The following is a 26,525-nucleotide window of genomic DNA, read 5'->3' on the forward strand; positions in this document are numbered from 1 at the left end:
TAGGGCTCATTCTTCCCCATGAGCCATTCTTTCCTGCATATCCACCCTCTGTGCAATCTCTCTGTTACTCTTTAATGTTGGTGATTCAATTCTCTTTAGGTGCCTTCCTTCCCACTCGCCCCCAGTTTCCATTCACTTTCATTCCTCTCATGTAGAGGACATCAAACTCAATGTTTTTAATGCCAGAATACTGGAATATTTGGTAAAAGAAAAATTCCAATCATTCAAACATTAATGTGTGGTGTCACTACCCAGTTCTGAGGACAGGTAGGAGGTCTGGAAGGACAATTTCGATGAGCAACAAATAGAAACATCTTCATCCTTGTGAACAGGAAAGTCACACCAATATCAACATTGCTGATGCCGTAATAAACTTATGCTACAGTATTATTTCTGCTTAGATCATATGGGGTCTCTGGTGTTTGTAAATTATAGGTCTTCTAGACCAACCTTGAACCTCCTGCCTACAAATGAATATATTATTCCCAAGGGATCTAAAAATAACAATCACTCTCCCACGCACCACCCACCCCTGACCTGGTGAATATGCTGGTTTACAACAGTTGTCTAAACAACACAACACAGCACAGTCACACAGTAGGCTTATTTCCAACTTAAGCCCAAGGCAGTTTCCAATTAAATTGCTTCCCAAAAAGTTTGTGCCATCTTGCTTTCACACAGTATACTTTATGAGCTTCAAAGCAGGACTTTAATTATACTAAATTTATTCTTTTTTGTTTTATAACAGCATTCCAACCTGATAAGAAAATGTTCAACTCTAGGCCTTTTATTTCCTGTAGGAGATACCTTTCTTAGTTTTGTGCCATCTTGCAAGTGTGATAAGCATATCTTTTGTACATTCATGCCAGACCCTGAAAATTTTACAGAACAGGAGGATTATGTGGTGACTTTAAAACGTTTACAAATTCTTTAAAACTCCCCTCTGTGAGAGGTAGAACTTGATTCTCCAACTGGGCTGGATTTAGTAACTCAGTTCTAAAGAATAGGATATGGTGGAATTAACAATGTGCGACTCATTTTAGAGACTAGATCAGAAAAGGCACTGTGACTTCCTCCCACTCCCTCTCTCATGGCTCACTCCGGGGAAGCTACTGTTGTGTCGTAAGGACACTTAAGCCACCCACATGTCAAGGAATTGAGGCCACCAGATCCTTCAGACCTAGGTAAGCCTTGAGATGACTGTAGCCCTAGTCAATAGATGAGTAATGTTAATCCATCAGACACTTTGATACAGAACCACTCGACTAAGTTGCTACTAAATCCTGACCTGCAGAAACTGTGAGATAATAAATGTTAGCTGTTTGAAGCCACTAAATTTTGGGGTAATTTGTTATACAGCAATAGATAAAGAATAACTAGAGAGCTTCATCTGAGCATTTCAGTTCAACCAGAGGCAGATCTCCTTAAGAGGCTCTCAGAGCTCGCCTTACATTATACTCTTTCGAGGAAATGAAGATATGCTATATCTATAACATATTCCTCATGTGCCAATTTGCTAATGCTCTCCAAAGGGAATTGAGACTATTTAGGTAAGACTTGTTTTGAAGAGCCCAGGCCATCACCATATTTTTTGTTAAATATGGTTAAATGTATACCAACTTATCTGTCCAATAAAACACATGAGAATTTTTACATATTGGTTCCAATTTTGAGACACATTGTTTTGGACAATGTAAAATTTAGAACACTTTTCCCAAACCAGTTTTCTATTCTGACTCCCATCATTACTTCTGGGTAAACATGAACAAGGGCTTAGAGTCCAAATTTCTTCAGCATCCTGGAACACTACTCATCTAAGACCCAGAGATTTGAGCTCCTTCGAGGAACTCTATTACCATTTCCCCACCTTTTAGGAGGACTGCATTTTCCTACTTGTTTGCACCAGCCTTTACGGTCTGAAGGAGATTCTTCTTGCTAGAGAACTTGTTGGGGATCTGTGGAGGTGGAGGGCTGAGGGGGAGGGAGAGTCCACATAACCATTGAGGTCCCTCTTAAGCAAATTTTTTTTTTGTTTTCGGCTGTGCCGGGTCTTAGTTGTGGCACGTGGGATCTTCGTTGAGGCATGTGGGTTCTTTCGTTGCGGTGTGCGGCCTTCTCTCTAGTTGCGGCGTGGGGATTTTCTCTCCTCTAGTTGTGGCAGGTGGGCTCCAGGGCACGTGGGCTCTGTAGTTTGCGGCAGGCGGGACCTCTCGTTGAGGCGCGCAAGGTCAGTGGTTATGGCGCACGGGCTTAGTTGCCCCTCGGCATGTGGGATCTTAGTTCCCCAACGACCAGGGATCGAACCCGCGTCCCTTGCATGGGAAGGAGGATTCTTTACCACTGGACCACCAGGGAATTTCCGCAAATTTTTTTTGTGTTTCATAATTATAAAGTAGTTTCTAGGAGTAGAGGTCATTGGACCTTACAGTTTATATTTTGAGAGGAATCTACACTTGTAAGGTCGAGGGACCTCAAAGATCATCTAAGAAATATGTTTCTCAAACTTTCACTTAGAACATCATTAGCCACAGGATTTCTAGAATAGGCAAGCATCAGAGAGTGTATGTCTTGAAGACCACTCTTCCCCCACAAAGGTATTAATTAAAGAATTGTCTATACTCCTGATTTGTTTGGTTATGTGGCCTTTCCAAGGCTTTTCAAAATATGAACCAGTTGGCAGCCATGCATCATTTAGTGCAACATTCAAAGGTCAGGTATACGCGACTACAATGTGGTACAAGAATCAAAATGTTCCCAGTGAAGGAATAACCTCAGGGAATGCGGTTGCTGTACTATATCTTAAATTCATGCAATGCCTCGGCTTGTTAACTCTGCTTGGCAAATTAATTCAAATTGATTTGTTTGTGAGAACTGAAGCATGGCTTCAAATCTGGCCACAAACAAAGGATGATGATAAATAACAACGTATTCAGCTCAGAGAAAATATCTAGAGAAAAGTATAGATCAGCATGGGGGCTGTTTTTATAACATAACTGACTTTGTTAAAAAAAAAAAAGCAGAAAAGAAAATAAATGAAAGGGAGAACATAGCCTATACAAATAAAACACATTTTATAGATAACACTAATATATCATAAATACCCCAAACAAAGGCAGATAAAGTATCTGAAAGCATCCAAGGAGGAATAGAAAAAAAAGATGGATTAGAAAAATTTTAAATGGACATTTAATTTTTTAAAACACCATTAACTCAATTTAAGGCAGAATAATAAGAGGTAATGAGGGGGGAAAAAGAAAAAAGAAAATAATGTGATATGGCAGGAAGAACCAAGATTAATTCCAAAATGTCATATCCGAAAGAAAGAAAAAAAAAAAGGACAATTCCTCACTAAAAATCATCAGTTTCCAACCTCAGTTTGAGGCCTTGAGGGTTGAGAGGGAGAAAGTTTAAGAGGAAAATAGATTGTAATAATGAGAGCCTTTTCCAAGCTCTCTGCTAGTGTGTTAAGTTGCAAAATAGCTATAATCCCATTCCGATATCCATGCCCCTTTGCAGTGGGACTTTGTCACTCCTCCCATCGATGTACATCTATTTTTCCACCCCTTGATTCTTGATTGGCTCTGAGACTTGCTTTGTTCGGCACAGGGCATACTAGTAAGTGTGATGGAAGCAGACGTTTGAACAGCCCTTGCATGTTGGTGCTTGCCCGCTTATGCCGATGAAGCCTGAAACAGCCATATGAAGGAAGCTGGTCTGGGCTCCTGGAAGATGAAAGACCACAAGAAGAGAAACCCCAGCCACCCAAGCCTACCCTTCCAGCCCAGTCAGCTCACTTGAGCCCCCGGATGTGTGAGTGAGGCCATCAAGATCATCTAGCTCCATCCAAGCCAGCCTGCAACAGAAAAAACACCCACCTGATCCACAGAAACATATGCCAATAAATAAATAAAGTTTGGGGGTGGTTTGTTATGCAGCAAACACTAAATGATACAGCCAGGAAGTTGGGAAATCCAGTAAGGACAGGGAAGCTGAGAAGGGGTCAACGAAGCACCCTCCCCTATGTGGGTCTCCATCGAGGTCCATCAGGAGGAGTGGGGAAGCACTCAGCTGCTGTCTGGGGAGTCAAAGGAGTTTGCTTAGGGAAAACCTTAGGGATCTTGGAATGGACACAGGGAGACACAGGCCCCTGTTATCTATCCTTAGCCCTCTTCCATATTCTAAAGGGAGAATTATCAAGTCCAAGGGGAAGGGATGCAATAATGCAGCTTCCATGAGAGGGGAAGGAAAGGTCAAGGGTGAGGGAGTTGGAACAGGATGGGAAAACTAGAGAAGATTGATTCTTCTCTGATCTCCATCCATTTCTAGACTTAGACTAAGAAAAGGGAGGGAGAATAGTAGAGGTTGACTCTACAGGTAATACGGGGCCATCACTATTTAAACAATGGATGGACAGACAGTTGGTAAGAAAAGCAGGTTGGACTTACTGGTAAGATATCCTGGAACACTAACCCCACCCCCACCAATGGATTTCTTAGTCCTCAAATGGTTTCATGGGAAACCTTGCAGGATTGCCTTCTCTTTTTCGGAGCAAACACTGCCTTCACTAACCCCAGCCTTCTAAACCCAACCAAACCAAACCGTTTATGTTCTTGCGGGGTACAAATAATCTCTGGTTATGAATGGCTTTACCTAGGTAGAATAGAAGGATATTCCCCCTCACACTTCCTACAATACAAAATAAAAACAAAGCAAAGCATTGAATTAAAGACCCAAATGAGACAAAACGCATTCCTGCCTTGCAACCTTGGCTTTTAAAATCAGGCACTGCATCTTTAGCCCCTTTTTAAAGCTCATGGATTACAAAAAGCAGCCTTTATAAATTCATGGATGAGTTTAAAAGTCATTTTCCTGGGCCTTAACAGCTGGTATCAGAATAGTATTATTTTAGCATGTCAATGGCAGTTAGACTCTAGAGAAAAGCATTAAAAATGACCAAAATTTAGCGACTAAGGGGTTCAATAAAGAGAAAGGACAACTAACACTGCTAAGTGCTTTGACTGGCAACTCAAGCAACACATATTTGCCAATAATTAGAAGTATATCACAGTTTATGTCATGACTCAAATATTAGTTCATATTATAAATGTCATAGCCAGAACAGCATTTTTTTAAAAAATTAGGGCTGTTTTCCCCCCACTTTTAAGAAAGTGGTCAATGATTATGTAAAATTATGGACACATTTCAAATATTTACCTGCCACCTAGTCTCCACTATCCTACACTGCATCAGTTCTTGCGGGCGTGGTTTTTTTCCTTTGGTGTGAAATTATAATCACCTTAACAAGGTTTTGTTTTTTTTGTTTAAACAATCTTTTTACACCATCCTACACACAACCCCCTCCCTAACACACAATGACACCAAACACTGACGCATCTTAAGTGCTCAAGAATACTCGTGAAATTGATGACTACTGCTGCCTCAAACAGAGGCAGGTATCCTGACTCTAATAAATGATTAACTTATTAGCTTTGACGGCTAGATGGTTACTAAAGTTCTCATAATCTCTGAAAACCTACAAATGTGAGGCATATAAATAAAATATTAATGACTTCCTTCTTTCAGTCACTTAATATGACATTAAATACATGATAATAAATCCTGGTTACCTGAAGAATATGTCTAAAGATCTGTAGGCTATTTTATATTTAAATGTATTTATTTGTGCTGGGCAAATGCACCATTTTTCATATTACCCAATGATGTGTGTGTATATGTATCCTATATAAGAAGAGAGATTTTATAGATATCTCAAAGGAAAGAATGTCTTTGCATGTTCTCCATAAAACCTTGCACCTTTCAACAAGCAACAGCTCCTAGATATCTGTAAGAAATAAATATCCAGGATTTAAAGAATGATTCAGAATAATTTCAAATGTCATCTCTAATAATAATGGAATTGATCAATTATTTTTATAAAAGCCAAGATCTATTGGCTTTTATCAGACAGATCTATTCTCTTGATGGAAGAAGCAAACTCTATCATCTGCGATATTTCAAATTATGCTAGTCAAATTAGAGTAGTCCATATCGTGTAGAAATTTCTAAACCAACCAGGGAAATGGACCAGATGAACTAGTATTTTCACCATTCCAATTGCTAGGTTCCTTTGAAATGTACTCTTTCAGAAACCCACTTTTATCTTTGCAATAATGATTCAAGAGATTAAAAGAAGCCTTGAGTGTCTCGATCTGCTTACTCCAGTCCTACTGATGTACCACTGCTGTCTAGTCAAAAATCACTGAGAACATTGGTGAGTACAAGGTATTTTATTATTAGGACAAGAGATGAGACAGGTAGAGTAGAGCATGCAGTCTTCTTGGGTTTATATTTTCATTTCTGATTTTCAGGGATGGTGGTTTATTTAAATCACATTGGAATCCTCACAAGTGCCTAGACTTCTGAATGGGGACTGAAATTTTCCATCTAACCAAAACTCAAGGATGCTGTCCAAAGATTTACTTCATTTATTGTTTTTCTTTCAAAGATTTACCTTTGAGTGTGACTCAGAAAGGAGAACCTAGACACAGTGAGTAGTAAAGATATATGGAGATTTTCTCCTTACTTATCCTATTGACATAAAAAAGTTCTAATTGAATAATGGTCCAATTCCTATTATTCAGTTCCTAGCACAGGGATTTACAGAGATAGATGCTTACTAAACACTTTCAGTAAAGAATATGAATGGTTTCTGTTAACAAAGGAATGCAGATACTAGGGTGGCTTCTGTCCCTAGAGGTTGGCTATGTCATTGGTATTTCGACCACAACTACACGTGTAAAAGGCAGTGAGGTTTGAAGGTACACAATTATTGCTCACACTGTTCAGCCCTCTAGTCAACACTTTGCTGGTTCTAAGTAGCTACAGTTGGGGCAGTGGCACAAATCAAGGAATCAAAGCCAGAGGAGAGAGGAACAAAGTCCACTTACCTTGACTGTTCTATCTGACCAGAGAAAATTAAAGCAACTGTAGCTTGGCAGAATGAGGCAGCTAGATAACCATGCAGCCAAAGAATGAGCTGGACTTACTGGCTGAAAAGTTCATTAATGTTTTGGCCTATGCGTTTATGGGCGACATTTATAACTACTATCACATGTCCACCAGACCACCAGGAAGGTGGCCTTGGAACACGTGGTGCAGATGAATTGCGTACAACTCTTGAGAATGGCAATGAGACTAGGGACTTGTCGTAAAGGTCTGGGATCAGGGTTGGCCAGGGCTGTGAGTCACTGTGTTGGCACACTACCTCGCTCAGTTCAGTTGACTTATTTCAAGAACAGATCTATTAAGAGTATTTCAAAATTCCCTTTATGAGCCTACTTGGAGCTCACCATTCTCTGAGGCCATAGTGGGAGAAAGTCACAAAATGAAGCAAAACTATTAGATTTCACTTGGTTTATCACCTGTAGGAGATCTCAATTGCTCCCTGAGAACAAGATACCCTTTTTCATGTATTGCCTTCGTTTTTACCTCTCCCAGAGGTCCAGCCCCACACTTACCACACAGAAAATTCAGTAAAAATATCCAAGTATTCATTTTGAAAGTCTAAAAGCATTTCAGTTCTATTTCAGTTTGTGCTTCACTTATATAAATTCCTATTTTATTTGAAACAGTCAGCATCTCAAAACAGTTTTATATAGGTTCCAAAATGAAGTATTTCTAAACCCTGGCTGTCTGAGAAGACTTTAGATTTACTTTTACTTTACACTTATTTTAGATTTATACTTAGCTCTTTATTTTTAACTTCATAGATGCCTAAATGTTCTCCTTCCTCCCTTTCATCAATTTGTCTAAGTACACTGGGAAACCTACCCTTTGAGACCTACCGAGAATCACCTGACTAATGTAAAGATATTTTAATAAAATTAGATTTAATTGTTTCAACAAAGAAAAACTCTACAGTAAAATCTTAAAAGTTATTCATAATAAAACATTTGATATTTTTCTGTTGCTTTTAAAATGGACTTTTTATGCATATTTAATGCTTGTAAAGGATGCTCTTTATCTGTGTATATTGTTATTATGTACATGCAGACAATAAAATCAGAAGTCATCAACAATAATCTCAGTACAGTTGTGCAGTTTAACATTTACTGAGCATGTATTATACAGCCAGTTTGACTTTAAAAAAGGGGGGTAATTAGCAAAACCGTGGTCACTCTCTTGAGCTATCAGGAGCCAAGTCTGGTGGTATATGCTTTCTTTTCTGGTGGTGGGAACTCTGACTTTTTATTAATAACTTCATTACAATCAATACTGAAGTTAGTAAAATGTGAAGGAAACTCTATTTTGCATAAATAAAATCTGGTCTGTCTTAGACTGATGTTTTGAAATTTATCTTAAACTTGTCATGATTGTGTGTATATACAAAAAAAGTACAACCTGGTTCTTGTTCCTTTAATAAACAGGAGAACAGAATCTAAGGTCCCTAAAACTCAGCAGCAGGAAGTGGACTGAGTCACATCTAAGGAGAGTCCACTCTCATAAAAGGAGATCAATGGCCAGAAGCAGAGCAGAATTTCAAGCAGGACGCTCTCATCAGCAGGTTAGGGACAGCCAATGCCAAGAAAATGAAGAGAACGTTCTCTGGAACTTAGAAGATGTACATATCAGGGAGCAGGGAGAAGAAAAGATAAATGCTAAGAAGTCAGTTGGCACCTTTATACAGAAGGGCTATGAAGAATAGGCGAGGGCAGCTAAGCCAGTGGCTAACAAAAAACATGTAATTCAAAAGGAAAGTATGCGACTCCTCTCAGGAGAGAGGGGAGAAAAGTGTATTCAGAGCTCCAAAACTTACGGTTACTAAGTAGAAGTAACAGAACTAGAGAAATAATCATGCTTCCTGTTGGTTGTTTTCAAATCTTGCTCTAAGCAATGCACAGCATAACAGAAATAAAGGTAAACTGAACCTATGTCTTTGGTTCAGTTAGGAAAGGGGTGTATGTATGGTTGGGTTTTTGTTTGTTTAAGTACAGGTAAATGGCCTGTCCCAGTGACGCATCCGTCCACTTCTTGACCCTGAATTAACCTCACCATTGGGTCTATGCTACTCTACATAGAAGTACTATTTTCTGTGTCTCTTGGGATTTAATTCATCCACTTAGAGATTATCTTTCTCCCTTTATTCCAAACAGAGATGACATAGCCCATAAAATAAAGCTTATCGGTCAGTAAAAACAGCTATAAGTTTCAAAACATGCATAATCTAGACCAGGGGGGCCCCACCTACAAAGGAGTAGCAAATCTGGCTCTTCACAGCTTGTTTTTGTACATTGTTTTATTAGAACACAGCCATGTCTATTCATTTATGAATTGTCTATGGTTGGTTTTGCACTGTAACAGCAGCGTTAAATAGCTGCAACAAAGACCTTATGGCTTGCAAAGACAATAATATTCATTATTTGGCCTTTTGCAGAAAAAGTTTCTCTAAATAAAGGTATCAGCGTCTCCATGCCTATATTCAAATCCAAATTGGCCCTATCACCTACTAGTTGTATGATACTGGACAGTATGTTACTTAACCTCTCTGAGACTCAGTTTCCTCATCTCTAAAATGGGAATAATAACAGAATCCCTTTCCAGGACGCTGTAAGAAGGATTCAATATGATAATCCATGAACCTGGGACAGAATAAGTACTATGTCAGTATTATCTATTATTAACTAATATTATTCCCTTAAAATCCTTTATGCAAGGATATTTTGTTCTCTCCTCATTCCCTTATCCAGGATATACAGCTCTGAAACACTGGTAGGCATTTGGAATGAAGATTTCACCATTGAACTCTGAGAAAACCACATTTCTATGATGTGATTAAAATGAAGACAAATCGAGTTTAATTAAACATTGAGACTGGCAATTGTGCATCGGGCAGAAGCACATTTCTAGTAAATGTTTAATAATGTGATTACAGAGTGTACTGCATGCACCGGGATGTGAGAAACAATAGTAGATTTGCATGTGAATGTACATCTGTCAACCAAATGAATTCGAGCTCCATATACAGTGCACACTGGAACGCTCCTGGGAAACAGATGGAAAAGTAGGGTAGCAGAAAGGGAGAGGAGTGTAGGAACAAACAAATCTGTGTAGAATCCCAGTGTTGACACTTTCTGGCCCTGTGACTGCAGCAAATATGCTCAAACTCCTTGAGCCTTGGTTTATTCTTCTGTAAAAGAGGGAGATTAATATTTCTCTCTTGCGATCATTGGACAGATTACACTAAGTGAAACAATCTATGCACGATGCCTGCCCATTAGTTCCCTCAGTGTGAAAGGTGTAGGTCAGGTCACAGTTTATGCTTGTGTATGTCTAGGTAGGGGAACAGAACTTGTTAGCATTGTCCTAGAGAGCCCAAGGTTACAGCCCAAATTCCATCCTATGCCCACCCTTGTCTGGTCCTCAGGCTCCATCAGACACTTACGTGTGCCACTGAACCCAGATCTCACCTGATAGCACCCTGTTGCACTCTTTGGAACTGCAGGTACAATGTAGTATAGAGCATAGAAGCATTAAGTTTGCTTCTAAGAGATACAGACTTGAGTTGCAGGTCTTTAAGTACTAGTTTATGACCCTGGGAGTTAATGTCATAAACCTCCATATTCCTATCTGTAAAATGGTGACAAAAATAGTCTCTACCTCTTAGGGCTACTGTGAAGATTTAATATAAGAACCCAGTTCAGTGCTTGAGACTGAATAACTGCACAATCAAATTTAGTATTAAGATTATCTTGCTTGGGTACATGCATTCCTCTTCCACTAGACTATAAAATCCTTGAGGGCAGGGGTTCTGTTTTATTTCCCACTGTATGGCCATCACCTAGCTTGGATTCACATGTAAAGTAGACTTTGAATAAATATTTGTTGAATGGTGAATGATTGAATGCATAAGGAGACCACTCCACTCAAACCCACTCCACTGATGAGGAAGGAGATTAGCAACACCTTTTTTTATATATAAAAGGCAACATCAGTTAATAAAAAGACATTTGAAGTGTTTCTGCTATTTGAAAATGCAATATAAAATTTTTTTCTGGCCTATTATTCACTTACTTCCTTAATTTGTTTTGCTATAACCTTTAGCTTTTGACTTAAACTGTCATTTTCTAATTCTGTACCTGGTCCCCAAGTGTTCTTATGCAGCACTGCTTATCCATCACTGGCATTTGTCAGATCCCTCCAACCAGGCCAACACAATGTCAGGGACTTACGGTAAAGCTATAAAACTACCATGTGGAAAAGAAATGCACCTCATGGCGCAAACTGTAACTATCACTGGGAATCTAATTCAATCCACATTAACTTCATGAACTGAAGATTAAAAGTGCCTCTTTAACCTTGACTCATCTGTCCTTCTTCCTCTGACCCTCCTTTCCCCTTTCTTTAGCCTGCTGGGGTATTGACAGGGATTTCAGAGGAGTGGAAGGTCTTTATCTCTTTGAGATGAGCTGCAATATGATTACAATCGATTTGAGTGATTTACAGTTTAGAGTGCCTTTCATTACCCTCTGTGCTTTATAGAATTATAAATGACATACTGTATGTGAATATATATTATTATTATTGGATATTTATGTACTATTTTCCTCGAAGAAGCTAAACATTCTTTTTTAGGCTTTAAATAACTATAGGGACCCTGCAAACTTGTGCAAAGCTTAAACTGAAGAGACTGAAAATTGGGAAGTTTTCCTATAAATAAAGCTATACTCTTGGGTGTGTGTTAGGACATTTGCTGCCCACATAACTCTGGGGCAGAGAGAAAACAGTATAGGGTAATTGTGTTTTAGGCTAGGATAATAATTCTAGATTTTCATAATTAAGAACAAATTCTGCAGGCCATAATTTCATTTACTACTTAAACTGGAGCTTCTCTGTGACAATAGGACAAATAAAACTTGTAACTCACTTAGCCCAGCTTTGAAATTATGCAATATTTGATGACTGTTTTAATTCAGAAGAATTCTTATTATAAAGGCCTTGCAAAGAGTAAGATGTTATTAGTATTTTTATGTCACACTCTCTCAAATGAAATTTGAAAATCACATAACATTGTGACCATACTGTAATTCTAATCTTCAAAGTATCATTCCATGGATTTGGTTTAATAAAAATGTACTCACTGTTCATAGAAATTAAGAAATCTTTTTTGTTACATTCCTACTTAAATAGTGCCTAGAAGTGACCCTCAAATTTCTCATAACTTATTTCATTGAGTCCCTGGACTATAATACGTATAATATTTAACTTAGGGGTAAATAAACAATTATCGTGCACATTTTAATTAGTAAAAATCCAGTTTCTTTAAATCCAAAGACAGTCTACTGAAGATGAGAAAAACATAAACCAGGACTTAAAACTAAGGTGTACATTTTATAAAGTCCTACAGAATTTTCCAGGAAAATTATTCTTTTGCTCAACAGCCCTCTAGATCAAAAGGACTGCCCTGTTCACAAATAAATCTCTTTAGTTACTATAATTGCTATCATATTATCTGATAGACAGCTTCATCATTATGACAAGCTCCTTTGTGTGCTATTTAATTATTTTATAAATAACCTTGAGTCGTGTGTTAGCTTAATGTCGCAGGAGCACATGCCATGTGTCCATGTGCTCACGTGCTATGTGTGTCTGTGTCTAACAGAAATGTTCTTCTCTTCCATACGATGATTAAGTATATATGTAAGCATATGTGAATATATGTAAATATATGTTACATACATCTATGTACACATGCTTGTCTTTTTGTCTTCTGGGTGGTTATGTTTAATTTTAGCATTAGGCTGAAGCCCACAGTTTGCCTTGAAACTCTTATCAGTTTCTAAGAGACATTTACAGGGAGAGAAAGGCTCTAGGTTTGATAGCAGAAATTGTATTTAACTTGTAAGATACAAGGCTATTTATCTTGTAGCTGGGAATTCACAGAAGAGAAAGGAGGTTTGCCTGATAAAACAAAAATTAAAGAAAAAAATACTAAGCACTCTCTCACCACTCTCTCATTCTCCAAGTAAGACCATGAAACAGTAAAATAGACTTCCATTTAATAATTGAATAAAGCTCTTCCTGTCCGCTTAGATATGTTGCTAGAAGGTAAAATGGGATCATGAAAGGAAAGACGCTGCAAGTCCCCAAGGCCTGAGCAATGGTGTAGAGGAAGGCAAATGTCATAAATGCCCAGGTTAGTGCTGACTTCTAACTTGGCAGAAATTGAAAATTTAACTTGAGAGAAAAATTCTAAATTGTCAAGACTTGTGATAAGACCAGAATTCCTGAGGCTTGCAAGTGTTCTAGGGTATCAAAGTGAATCCCTGGAAGGAGCAGAGTGTGATGAAAAACTAGAACTCTCAAGTCAAGTGGTCTTGGGTTGGAGTACCAGCGTTTCCACTTACGCTGTGAGCCAGGTAAGTATCTGAGCTCTTGGAACTGTTCTTAGTCTGTAAAATGGGGATAGTGCTAACATTGACCTCTAGTGTTATATTAAGGCTAAATAAGATATTGAACATAAAGTACAGAGTATGTAGTAAACGCTCAACCAAGAACAGCCACCACCATCTGGATGAGTTTGGCCGAGAGATGGTGGCATCTCCATTTTCTACATCTCTGGGACAACAGCCCCATGAACCGAGTGTAGTTATTATCCCAGTGACTGTGTAAAAACAAAACACGTTAGATGAGTTCAGAAGGTGTATGAAGGTAAAGGCCCATTATTTTATTAATGGTATAAATGAAGATTTACATTATGTAAAACAGACAGAAGGAAATAAGAGACAATATATCCTAGTCCTGCACCGTCCAATACCAGCCACGAGCCACTAGCCTCATAGTGTCAGCCTGAGGATTGAGTGAAACATGTATTTAAATCCCTCAGTGCCTACGACATAATAATTGCACAATAAAAGTAAACCTTTAGGGCCTCAGTCATACCAGTCACATTGCAAGTGTGGCTATGTGTGGTTAGTGGCTACCATATTGAACAGCACCAGCACGCAGTCTGAATGAAGAAAAAGAGACACTTAGCTTTCTAAATATCAGCGATTCTCAAACCTAGCTGCATATAGAATCACTTAGGAGCTCCCTAAAAATACTGATGTCTGGACCAGTGCTTCTCAATTTTTACTGTGCACATGAGTCACCTGGGGACCTTGTTAAATTCAGATTCTAATTCAGTAGGTTTGGGGTGGGGCCCAAGGTTCTGCATTTTTAACAACCTCCCAGGTGATACTGAAGCTGCTGATACAGGGGCCACACCCCAGACCGATTAAATCTGATTACCTGGGACGGGCCTGGGCAGCCACAGAGTTTTAAAAAATTCCCAAGAGAATATCATTGGCAGCCAGTTTAAAGGATGCTGCTTCACACACACACACACACACACACACACACACACACACACACGTCACCAACCCTAGCAAGTTAAAAGTCCCTTGGAAATGGAAACACACCTACCTGTGAGTCCTAATTCGTTCCTGACAAATTGGAAAAAAATGACTATTTAGCAATGCAAGTATTTAGCATGCACTGGTTTGATTGATTAATTGATACATTTTGTGACCAAATGTTTGAAGAACTTATTGCAAGATGATTTTAAAATGTACTTAGCAATGTTCAAACACATTCACTCAGTAAGCCTCTCTCGTGTTGATGCTATATCGCTACAGTCTTAAAACCATGCTCAAATATGGCTTTCCCTTTTGGTTGTATTTATGCTTCCTATTCCCTTTGCAGGACTTCACTATCTATGTTTTTTTTGCAGTCAAACTGAAAGTAACACTAGTCCTGAACGGATGAATGAGCAGGTAGATGGGGCTTATTTTAATGTGTGCTTCAAATCTGGCAAGCCTCAAATGTTTGCAGGCAAAGACGAAAGAAAAGGAAAGAAAACCTCCTGGCTAGGAATTAATGAAAACCCAAGGCCTGAGAAATTTCAGCATTATGTCAAGTACGCAGACTTGTTTTTAACCCTTCAAAGTCTCAATAATCTAGGATGAGATGTGAACAAAAAAAATCTCTCTTACCCCCATGCATACTGTCTAAACAATGAAAGGATAATAAGCATTTGAAATAAAATATGTTGGAGACTTTCTTTAACTCGGTAATTCTCAAATGGGGGCAGTTTTGTCCCCCAGCAGACATTTGGCGTTTGTGGAGACGCTACTGGCATCAAGGGGGTGGAAATTACGGATTCTGACAAACATCCTACAATGCACAGGGCAGCCCCGCCCAGCAAAGAATTATCCAGCCCCAAATCTCAATAGCATCAAGGCTGAGGAACGCTACTAACTAAATGAGTCCAGGCAAGGACTTCCATTTGAGGATACTGTAATGGAATAAACAACAAAACTAATAACCTCGTGTCAGTATCAATAAAATTGACAGGAGATAGGAAAATGAGAAAGAAATTTGAGGGGGTGGAATCTGAGTATCAGGATAGGAATCCTGAGTCTGCCCCTCAACTGTGTGATATCAGGTAAGTTATTTTGACTCTCAGAGCCTCAACGATGTAACCTTAATATGAGTATGGTGGTAATAATACCAAAGCAAGTACCCTCACAGGAGGGAGTGAGGCACACACGCAGTGATGCGTAGGAAGGCACTTAGAGCATCAGTAAGCGCTATAGAAATGTTTTTACTTTCGGTCCCTATAAAGAAAATGTTCTTTGGAATTTGAAACATTCAAATATAAAGAAAGAGTTTTCCCATCCAGAGTCCTTGAAGGGGAGCCACGTCTACATCTTTGCCATGATCTGAGTTGGGTGGTCAAGCAGGATTGAAGCATAGGTCATCGGTGGACATTTTACTGACCGAGGAAAGGGAAACCAATCAAGAGCACTTCCATGAACTTAGTGTGCGATATCAAGGAAAAGGGAAAAAAAAACATTGAGACTCTGCTCTCCTCAGCACCACCGGCCATGGGAAGATGGAAAGTCTTACACATTGAAGCTGCTTATCAGTCTTCATTTTCCAGGAAGCCTGGCTCTGACCTAAAAAGCCCCTTCCTGTACCATGTTCAGTGTTCTGAAAGCCCTGATGACATAACCAGTCACCTATTCACAGCAGAGAGAGGATCTTTAACAGCCCCAGTCAGCTCAGCCTCCCAGGGGACCTAGAGCTGGGGCTAAAATTAATTCCTCCTGCTCAACTCACCGTTCACCTCCCCCCTCTTGTCCCCTCCACTGCATTGTGTCAAGACAGCAATTAGAGGCTTTATAAGGAACATTTGTCAGTGCCTGGATAACTCTGGGCTGATTCTTCTTTTATTTCCCTCTCGTGTTCCTTAGCCTTTCTATTTTCAGGTTCAATGAAAGAAGCTGCTTTTGAGTTATATCTCCCAGAATTAAGTGATACAAGATTCTGATGGCTATAGAAGTATTTTCATTTTGGATCCTTCCTGATTCACAAAAAGTCAATGCTACATGCCATGGGCCCAGCTGGTTTCTAAATATTTCACAGTGGGATGTTTCAGTAGAGGCACATAAAATCCTATAAATGAGTATGAGAAGGTTCTGGAGTTGACCCACTCATCCTGGTGCACAGGGACCTGGAGAGCAGACACGGTTTCCTGAGAGCATGCCTTCTGAGTGAGATGACGTAAGTGACTATTCTGTAGGAGTTATATTCCTCTACTGTTTAAACGTTAGCTATAGACAAGTAGCACAACTGAACTCCTCTTGTTGGCTTATAGACTTATCACTATTGATGAAACAGAATGGCTTGGAAAAAGAATGGATATATCATTTTTGCAGAAATTGTGTCAAGATTGCATGACCAGGTGGCTTTATTTTTTGATACCTAGATACAGGGGTTATTTTGATCTTATCGTTTAAAATAAATTAAATAAATATTGCCAGATTGCTCTAATGGAGCTTTAAATTTAGCAAAATGGATCCTTTCAGTAGCACAGGGAAGCAGGTGGGAGAGAAAATAAGGTATCCAAGGCTGAAAAAGTGAGCCACTCCTAGGAAGTCCTAGTCCAACTAGAATGTTGGACTTCCCAAAGCCATTTTCCAATCTAGGCAATGGAGTAAGGTGACAGCTCCTTTAAATACTCAGTATTCTTTGAGTTGCTTCATGGAAGCACATTGCCATCGTTGTTAGGAGGACAGCTTCGTCTCATTACAAATGAGTCTTTTAGCCCAGCTAAGAAAACTTTTCTTTTTTAAAAGAGGATTTTCGACTCCGTGTCTCACAATAACCACCTTTGTGTGGTTACTGATCTTTGGAACATGATACTTTAAGAAAAGGAATAAATCTAAGATGACACAAGAAAGATGCTCATTTCTATCTATTCATCTTTCAAAATATCCCCCAATTTGCTATGGGACCACTATTGGAAATTGTGCTTAGCTGGGAACAGGAGACTCTGGTCCTAGTTCTGTCCCTCATTTACTATTCTCTCATGACTATTCTCTCATAGAAAAAACACAATATCTCCCTGGGTCTCATTTTAAATTTGAAATGGAGAATAAAAATACCTACCCTACCTAATTTACAGGCTATTTAATAGTCAAAATGAAGTAGTCTATATGAGTGAATATATAATAGCAAAAAATGCTACTCAAATGTTTGGTAATCCTCATAGCTAACGTTCATTGAGTATTGACTTACCTGACCCAGCATTATGTTGGGTATTTTACATGCATATTCACATTAGCCCTAGAAAGTAAGTATTACCATCATCCCATCGTATAGACTCGGAAACAGAGACTTGGGAGGTTCAATATCTTGCCTAAGGTTTGGAACTGGATCACCAAATAGGAGGAATAAGCACTTACCTAGAGAACCAAGAAAGCAGAGAGGGTAACAAATGAGAATGTGGGGAGGAAGAATCTGCTATATTTTGAAAGCATTATAGTGATCATCAGAGAAGAAAAGTCAGAACTGTTAGAAATTCTTACACTTAGTTTATAGTTGTTATATTTTGAATTATTTGTGGGGACATGCACCAAATATTTTAGTGCTTAGGGCTTTCAAGGTCTTAATCTAGTGGGCCTCAGATTTATAGCTAATGGCACCAAGATCCCAACTCTAGCCAGTTGACTCCAAAGCCCATACTTATAACTGCTTTACTGTATCATGTCCTGTAATAACAACACATATTATTACCAAATGACAGTTACCAACAGTTACTAGTAATAATGGTTTTCAGTGGGAAGCAATGCCATTAAAGAAAGGTTTGTTCTGTTTTGAAAACATAGGAAGCAACCCGTAATTTGGAACTAAACATACAAAGAGATAGGCACACAGCAAGGGTCACTGGTTTTCTTACATATATGTGGTTTTAAAAATGACCATTAAAGAGCCTTCTCATTTCTGGCAGCAAACTCAGAATCCTATACTGGCTCAGGGCAAGTGGTTAGCATCAATTTAGAATCTTTGAAATTCCTAATAGAAACACAACAGACCCTACAGCAACAGTATCAGGGCCAATGATAATATGCATAGAGAGGGATTGATTTTTCTTATGAACAAGTTAACAGTTTTTAAGATTTTAGGCTATTTCGATTCCTCCCATCGCTCCTCCCCCAGAGTTTAAGAAGCATTTAAAAATCAGGTCTATTAGTGTCTAGTGCATTTGGATGACGATGAGAATTCACAGTAGCTGCTAACACCTCTGGCTTCCTTCAAAGTCTCAAAGATAAATGCACACGGTCATTTTTGTGCCTTAATCTAAGAAGTGCTAAGAGTAGTATGTGAAAAGACTCCCAGCAGAGACTGAGCTGGATATGGTACAGAGACTGAGATGGTAGATAACTGAGTGGGTGGGGCTTTTTGCTTCAGTATTTTGGGGGTCTTGTATGCTCCTTGTGAATGCTCCCATAATACTTAAAGCAGACATAGGAAGACCCTGGCTAACAGAGGAAAAACCCAGTAGCACAGTTACTTCTAATTGGCATTTAAAGAAAAGTAATGCTAACTTAGGCATGAAAAAATAATCACAGCCTTCAAGTCATTCAACATTCTTGGGCCACAAATAGGCAAATTTACGTATTTCTCTCAAGTGTGATGATTATTAGCTAAAGGGCTCTTACATTTCTGGAAATGTGCTTCCGGCTTCCTTACCTCTGTGCTCACCTCACTATAAAGGAAGTAAGAAGATAACAGTGAGAAAATGATGGGCCGTTTGGAGTGTAGGAGATAGAGAGTTAGACATAGCATAAATGCCCACATTAGTGACAAGTTCAATATTCTGAGCTATTCTCTTGCATCTACCAGGTGATAATGTAATGATGGAGCAAAGGCCTTTAGCTAAAGTATTTTCCCTTCCATTCCTGGCACTTTTATGATCAGGGTTCAGGGCTCTTTCCTGGTAGAAGTGAGAGATGAGAGGGAAAGCTAAGGGATGATTTGAATGATCTTTTGAAAGAAGGCAACCTTTCCCCCCATTGTCCTTGATTTGGCCATCTGGCTCTGGGAGTTTGTTGGTGAATGCTCCTTGACTATAAAATTTCAACAGATGATCAGCCCCTCTCCCTCCCACACCAGCATGCCTGCTATTAAAATGCCTACTAGGACCAACCTCTGAAAATCAAGGCAGGCTAGTGTAAGTGAGGGAGCAAAAACTGGCCAAGTCAACGAAATGAATGGAATTCCACCCGTAGTTTTTCTCTCATTGTTACTCTGACTTGATGTTCATCATCTCAAGTTTAGTAAACTTCCTTTCACAGTCTTTCTGCTATCTCTGGCCATCTGTATGTTCAAGAACACCACAGAGCCCAGATCTCATATTGATTATTCCATGATTACTGACAATAGTTTATTTTAGAGATGGTGTACCCTTCCCTCCATTGCTCATCCTTTGCAGTGCCCCGGAAAATCCATAATCATTGTATTTGGTATGAGCCAGTCAGCAGTATTAATCAGATGGACAAAGTAAGTGTTCAGTGCATAGTTAGTAAGTCTCCAGAAGCTCCCTGTACTGGACCAAGTCCGAAAGATATCACTTCTTTTTTCAACCAAAAAAATATGAATGTGTGCCTAATATTCAGTGTTTTAATGATGTGGTGACAGTCATGAGAAAATCACCAGTTAGAAGTAAGAATGGGAGAACAAAAGAGAGTCTGGTCATTGAAAGTAAAACATGTACCTGTGGGATAATGCTCATTCACTGGCCAGTTGTCCACCTGAAGCGTGGCGTTGCCGCCGTTCCTGGTAAAGCGCACCACGTGGTATTTGCCATCATTTACCGGGGTCCTCTCCTCTTTGATGGAGATGTCAACTGTGCCAATATTGAAGACAACTCCAATTTTCCCCTGTTCCTATAATAAAGAAACACAAAAGGCAAGTTATCACTAACCACAAGGTTTTCTCCCTTTAAAGTTGATCCTCCAACTAACAATGAATCTGTAGGTACCCAGAGAGAGCTGTCGGCTTGAAGTTAATAATAGTATCCTACATTTCTCCGTGGGCTTTCATCCTGAACATAAAAGCCAATGATATAAAACCACCCAAATTGCTCTCAGAGGCTGCACTGCACAGGTTACATCATTGGATTGCCCTCAACAGATATCAAAGCTGGAACCACAGAACTACCTAACAAGTGAGTAATGACACTGCAAGGTTCTGTGAGATGAATTAGGCATGTTTTCTAGAAGAGGCTAATCAGACACTGAATTGTAGGTTACTTCACAATTCAGATTTAGGATTAAAGAGGAAATGCAAGCCTGCTTGCACTCTGGGGGGCAAACAAGGCCAAGAGGAGGGGTACAGAATGGTTAGGAGCCCAAACCATAGCAGCTAGCACTATAGACTTACTCTTGGTGATACTTTCTGTAGGTATAAAGAACATAGGAAATGTATCCTCAGTGGGGCTCACTGAAACTGAACTGGGGTTTTCCAAGTCAGAAGCTGGCACCCTTCCCACACTTGTAGCCCTATTCCTAAGGTTAAGTCAAAGAAGGAGGTCATATTCAGTGCTATAGCTTTATGTTACACAGCAGAAAAGAACCTCTGGGGCCCTACATAGACTTCTGGGAGGGAAAACACAATGAATTCCAGAAGAGTAACATTAGGGCAACGAAGGTGATGGTGGTGGTGGTGACACATCCACACCCTGGGAAGTGCCCAGAAACACTGAAATATAAATAACAATGTTATTAAAACTCTTACTCTTCTCCTTTAATAACCTATGACTAAGAGTTGGCATTAGTATTCAGAAGAAGACACAAAATGAAAGTAACCTCACGGATCAGATATAATCAGTCGCTCACAACCTCTCTGAAAGGTATCAGCACGCAGGGTGTCAGGAGGAAATGGGCAAGGAGAGAAAAGAAACATCTTTCTCCATTTCTCTAAGAGTCTGGCTTATTGGCAAACGGTTGGACTTTCAAAAACAATAAAATTTAGTTGTGATTCTGATGTTCTACAAGACTGAGTCACAGTATTTGTCCACATAGTCTCTGTTACCCTCTATTTCCTTCTATTCAAGAAGAAGGAGAAGGAGGAAGCAGGGGAGGAAAGGAAGGAGGAGGATATGGGAAAAGAAGTCCAGAATCCACACAAACTAAGACATAGGAAAGACTTCACTGAATCTCAAGTTTAGTAACTTCGGTTCATCCATTCATTCATTCAATACATAAATACACTATTCATTAAGCACTCACTATGCTTAAAGTCAATAAATTGAGACTTCTCGTGAGATTTTAGGTACTGGTTTCCATATAGTTTGCTAGACTTCACTTATTTTTCCAAAAGACAGGCTTTCCTTAACTAGCCAATTTTCCTTTAGTTATGTGAACACATCTTGTGCCCAATAAAAGGATGAATAAGGACCTAGGAGCCTTAATCATAAAAAGTAGGAATCTAGGCTGATCAAAAGAGGCTGATTTCAGCATGCAGGGATCCTGAGATACAGGGTGGACATCATTGCTTCCTTTGTGCCCTGATAGCACAGCACACAATGTAAAATGGTGTCTGCAATACCCATGTTCTGTTCTCTGGGAGAAGCAATTCAGGTGCCTCCCCAAATGGTGACTAAACATACTCATTTTCTTAAGTTTCTAAGAAACAGGATTTCTTAAATCGCTGTTTATTGAGACACTGTGTTCTCAGCTTTGTTTTGTTTTGTTTTCCTATCTCTGCACCTCCAGCACTAAACAAAATACCTACTATTAAAACATGATGCATGGATAAGTGAACCTGATGGTCGGTTCTTCTGCATCTTTCATGCCCATAATTAATAATATTATGATCCATTTTATTCTTTCTCCTTAATTCTCTGGGAATGCAGAAATGACAATATGACTTTTCTGCTTTCTCTTAAAGAGTTGGCATGCACTTCTAAGGATGTGTGTGTGTGTGTGTGTGTGTGTGTGTGTGTGTGTGTGTGTGTTGGTACCTAATCACCCTCGTGCCTAAATAAGCAAGGCTATAATAACCTGAGTCATAATCTTTTTAGCAGAATTGAAGGACTGGAGGAGTGAAAAAACCATGACTGCAGACACCATTGCTCCTCTGCCCACCCCACAAATGTGGACTGTTTATTGCATCACTGTTCCTCAATGAGAAACCACTGTATAAATCCTGGATGCATGTAAAGGACTGCTAGTGATTCAATTCACCTCAGTCACTAATTAATCATGGATGGAGAGGAGACCTTTAGACCAGCCTTCTGCAGCTTTTCAGCAGCAGCAGTGGCAAAGTACAGTTCTGGCTCACAGAGTAGGCTGATCAGTGAGATATCTTCTTGGGCAGATTTTCTGCAAGATCCATAATAGATTCAGGAAAAGAGAAGATTTAATCTCTGCCAGAATAAATATTTGGTCCTTATCTTAGGCGCCACACATTCGCTATTGCAATCACTGTTTGGGGGAGGTCTTCCTAATCCTGCTAGCACGTTGCCAATGTCAGTGGAGACCCTTACTCAGATGTTTCATTGTGTTTCCTGCAGTGGTAAATGTGCCTGTGCTGGACCTCAGATGTGGTCTTTTCACTCGCAGTGATGAAATCTCTAATGAGATTTCATTACTGCAACCTCCTTGTCATTTGTCATGGGACCACAGTGGCATTATAATCTGTGGCTAACTGCTTTGTCTCAGTTTATTATAAGCTTTGTGACAAATACCCAAACAGTTGCCCAGGCTTGAATCCATCATGCTCAGCTGCCATGAAAATAAAGTGTGCTGGCTCATGTGTCCAGAGAAGAGATGATGTGAAGGATAAAAAGCACTGGCTTTGGAGTCAGCCCTGACTAACCTGGGGCAAGTTACTTAACTTTTCTGAACCCATTTCTTGATAATATATTATGGGGATAGGATACTAGCTTTACATACTTTGGAGGGCTGTTATAAGGCTGAAATGTTATAATTAACATGACAGTACTTTATGAATAATAAAATATTATACCAGTATAAGGTATACATGAGATCAAGAGAAGGAAACCATCCAATCATTTGACTATTTAAAACACTGTGATTGCTGGAGCAGTTCACTGGTTCGATATGATAAACATGGGTTTTAGCATATCTTGGTTCAAATAATACCTCTGATTCTTAAAGCTGCATGACCTGGGGCAGGTTGTTTAACTTCTGGTGTTTCTTTTATAAAGGATCACGTGGAGGGAGAAAGGCAAATGGCAGTGAGGATTTTAGGAGAACACATATGTGTGAAGCACCTGGCACAAAGCTGTGCATATTTTGGGACCTCAATATTTTGGGACCTCAATAATTGTAAGTCACCTCTCCTCTTTCTTCCCCCCCGCCATTAGTGCAGGTGACACTAGTGGCATGAGCCAAGGACTGGTTGGCTTGGCAACACTGTCATTAAGAAATATTGTAAAAATAAATGTACATTTTAGCAAATAGAACACTAAAAAAACCAACATTTGCACGGTTGATTTCCTGCCACGATTCGGTAGTTGCTCTCTCTCCACATTCCTTGGTGCCTTTTATAAGCCTCTCCGAGATAAGCAAAAGTGTAGGTGCAAAAACAGCATGACTATAAATTTTAATAACTCCATACCCTTCACCACTAAAGTTGCTACCAAGGCAATCACTTCAATCTATGTTACTCCTTGATGTTAAAAACAAAGACAAGTGGTAAATCAGAAGACATTACCAAAGAATCCTCAAGTGCATTCAGGGAAAAACTGAACAGTACAGAAAATGGCTGTCTTTAAATAGCCAGTAAGTCATTCTTTATCAGTAATGACTCTTTATGAGCCCACATGGTCTCTCAAATTAGTCCAGCTCCACCTTTCTGACCCTCCATCAGCCAAACAGCACTGATTGCTATGGAGGTGACCCAAGAGATGCTACCAACACCAGGGTCAGATTTCAGGAGCAGAAATGCACAGGGGCAAGAAATATCCTCAGGAATAAAGAACTCCCTGAAGGCGATCTCTTCATTCATTCCAGAGCGCCCCAGGGGAAGGCAAAATGCACCATCTGCTATTTCAGAAAATTGCAGCTGACAGAAACAGAACTGGGGCTCTCAAATGTGTGCCAGGATGCTATGCAAAGGAAGCAGTTCTCCATATCTTAACTTCTAGGCTTCACACAGAATTTGTGAGTTCAGTGCTAGGTGGTAAAACAATAACAACATGAATGTGAGCCTGCTTGGGGGCCAGACACCATCAGGTCTGCCATACTCATTTCAGAGTCTGGCTTATAGTAAATAAAGTAATCAGTGGCACTGTTTACCACATTTTGGTAGTTCTCCTCCATTATGGGTTCATAGGAGAGAGAAATTCTGGGTCCGCTTGTGATGGGTAGGGCCAATGGACCAGTGTTGACCAATAAAATCAGGTGTTACTACTGAGCCATCCGTTTAATTGCTGGTTTGAGGCCTGCCAGAATTCTCCCATTTGCTCTGAACCACTGCACTCAGCAAATTCCTAGTAGTGACTTCTTTGTCAATCTGGGTCATTGAGGGAGAATGACGACAAGCCACACTACAGTCGACATGGAAAACACGAGAAACAAAGCTTGGTTGCTTTATGCCACCAAATATTGGTATTTGAAGCTGTCTGTTACTGCGGCATAACCCAGACTATCTGGATGATGGAGTAGGTGCTCAACAAGTATTTTTAACAGAATAATTTTCAAATTCCCACAATTACCCTTAAAATGTTTTTCTTTTTTGAATGTAGAAGCATTTAGGAGAATCCAGCTATATTTTATTAAGCCAGACATGAAAGAGATTTGCAAAGATGTAAAACAATGCCATTATCAGTAATTTTTAAAATACTGTTTTTCAAAAATTGTTATTTATGTGAACATGAATTGGGCTTATTACTCATTTCTAAATGGATTAATAAACAGCTACTTTAAATGTTTCATGGTTTTAATTTCTAACAGGGTAAACATCACTAGATATAACTCACGTTAACAAAAGCTCTTTGGGCTTATCATTTTTTTAAGTTTAAAGGGGTCTTAAGACCAAAAGATTTGAGAACTGCTAAGTTAGTTGATCTGGAAGGTTTATTCCACTTAAAAAACTTCATTATACTCTTGTGTTCAGAGTTCCAAGTAAAACGATAAAAAATTAGATTTGTTCTATCTTTTCATTCTAAGACATAGCCTAACAATTTAGTATAAAAATTGAATTTTACCTACATTTCTTTTTTTTTAATTTTTAAATTTAACTTAATTTTTTTATACAGCAGGTTCTTATTAGTCATCCATTTTATACACATCAGTGTATACATGTCAAACCCAATCTCCCAATTCATCACACCATCACCCCCACCCCCCTGCCGCTCTCCCCCCTTGGTGTCCATACGTTTGTTCTCTACATCTGTGTCTCAGTTTCTGCCCTGCAAACCAGTTCATCTGTACCATTTTTCTAGGTTCCACATATATGCGTTAGTATACGATATTTGTTTTTCTCTTTCTGACTTACTTCACTCTGTATGACAGTCTCTAGGTCCATCCATATCTCTACAAATGACCCCATTTTGTTCCTTTTTATGGCTGAGTAATATTCCATTGCATATATGTACCACATCTTCTTTATCCATTCGTCTGTTGTGGGCATTTAGGTTGCTTCCATGGCCTGGCTATTGTAAGTAGTGCTGCAATGAACATTGGGGTGCATGTGTCTTTTTGAATTATGGTTTGCTCTGGGTATATGCCCAGTAGTGGGATTGCTGGATCATATGGTAATTCTATTTTTAGTTTTTTAAGGAACCTCCATACTGTTCTCCATAGTGGCTGTATCAATTTACATGCCCACTCACAGTGCAAGAGGGTTCCCTTTTCTCCACACCCTCTCCAGCATTTGTTGTTTGTAGATATTCTGATGATGCCCATTCTTACTGGTGTGAGGTGATACGTCATTGTAGTTCTGATTTGCATATCTCTAATAATTAGTGATGTTGAGCAGCTTTTCATGTGCTTCTTGGCCATCTGCATGTCTTCTTTGGAGAAATGTCTATTTAGGTCTTCTGCCCATTTTTGGATTGGTTGTTTGTTTTTTTAATATTGAGCTGCATGAGCTGTTTGTATATTTTGGAGATTAATCCTTTGTCCGTTGATTCGTTTGTAAATATTTTCTCCCATTCTGAGGGTTGTATT

At 39.3% G+C, this 26,525-nt stretch overlaps 1 protein-coding gene across 27 annotated transcripts in view; it reads right to left on the minus strand.

Annotated features, from left to right (window-relative positions):
• The window catches only part of NRXN3 (neurexin 3), a 1,624,030-nt gene that overhangs the window by 169,592 nt on the left and 1,427,913 nt on the right, over nucleotides 1-26,525 (minus strand). For all 27 annotated transcript variants that reach the window (XM_019920055.3, XM_019920041.3, XM_019920046.3 and 24 more), the window contains one exon: nucleotides 20,099-20,270. In XM_019920055.3, coding sequence (XP_019775614.2) covers nucleotides 20,099-20,270 — 172 coding nt within the window. The remainder of the gene's footprint in view (nucleotides 1-20,098; nucleotides 20,271-26,525) is intronic.

This window comes from Tursiops truncatus, chromosome 2 (genome assembly GCF_011762595.2).
Source record: "Tursiops truncatus isolate mTurTru1 chromosome 2, mTurTru1.mat.Y, whole genome shotgun sequence".
NCBI classification, from domain to species: Eukaryota; Metazoa; Chordata; class Mammalia; order Artiodactyla; family Delphinidae; genus Tursiops; species Tursiops truncatus.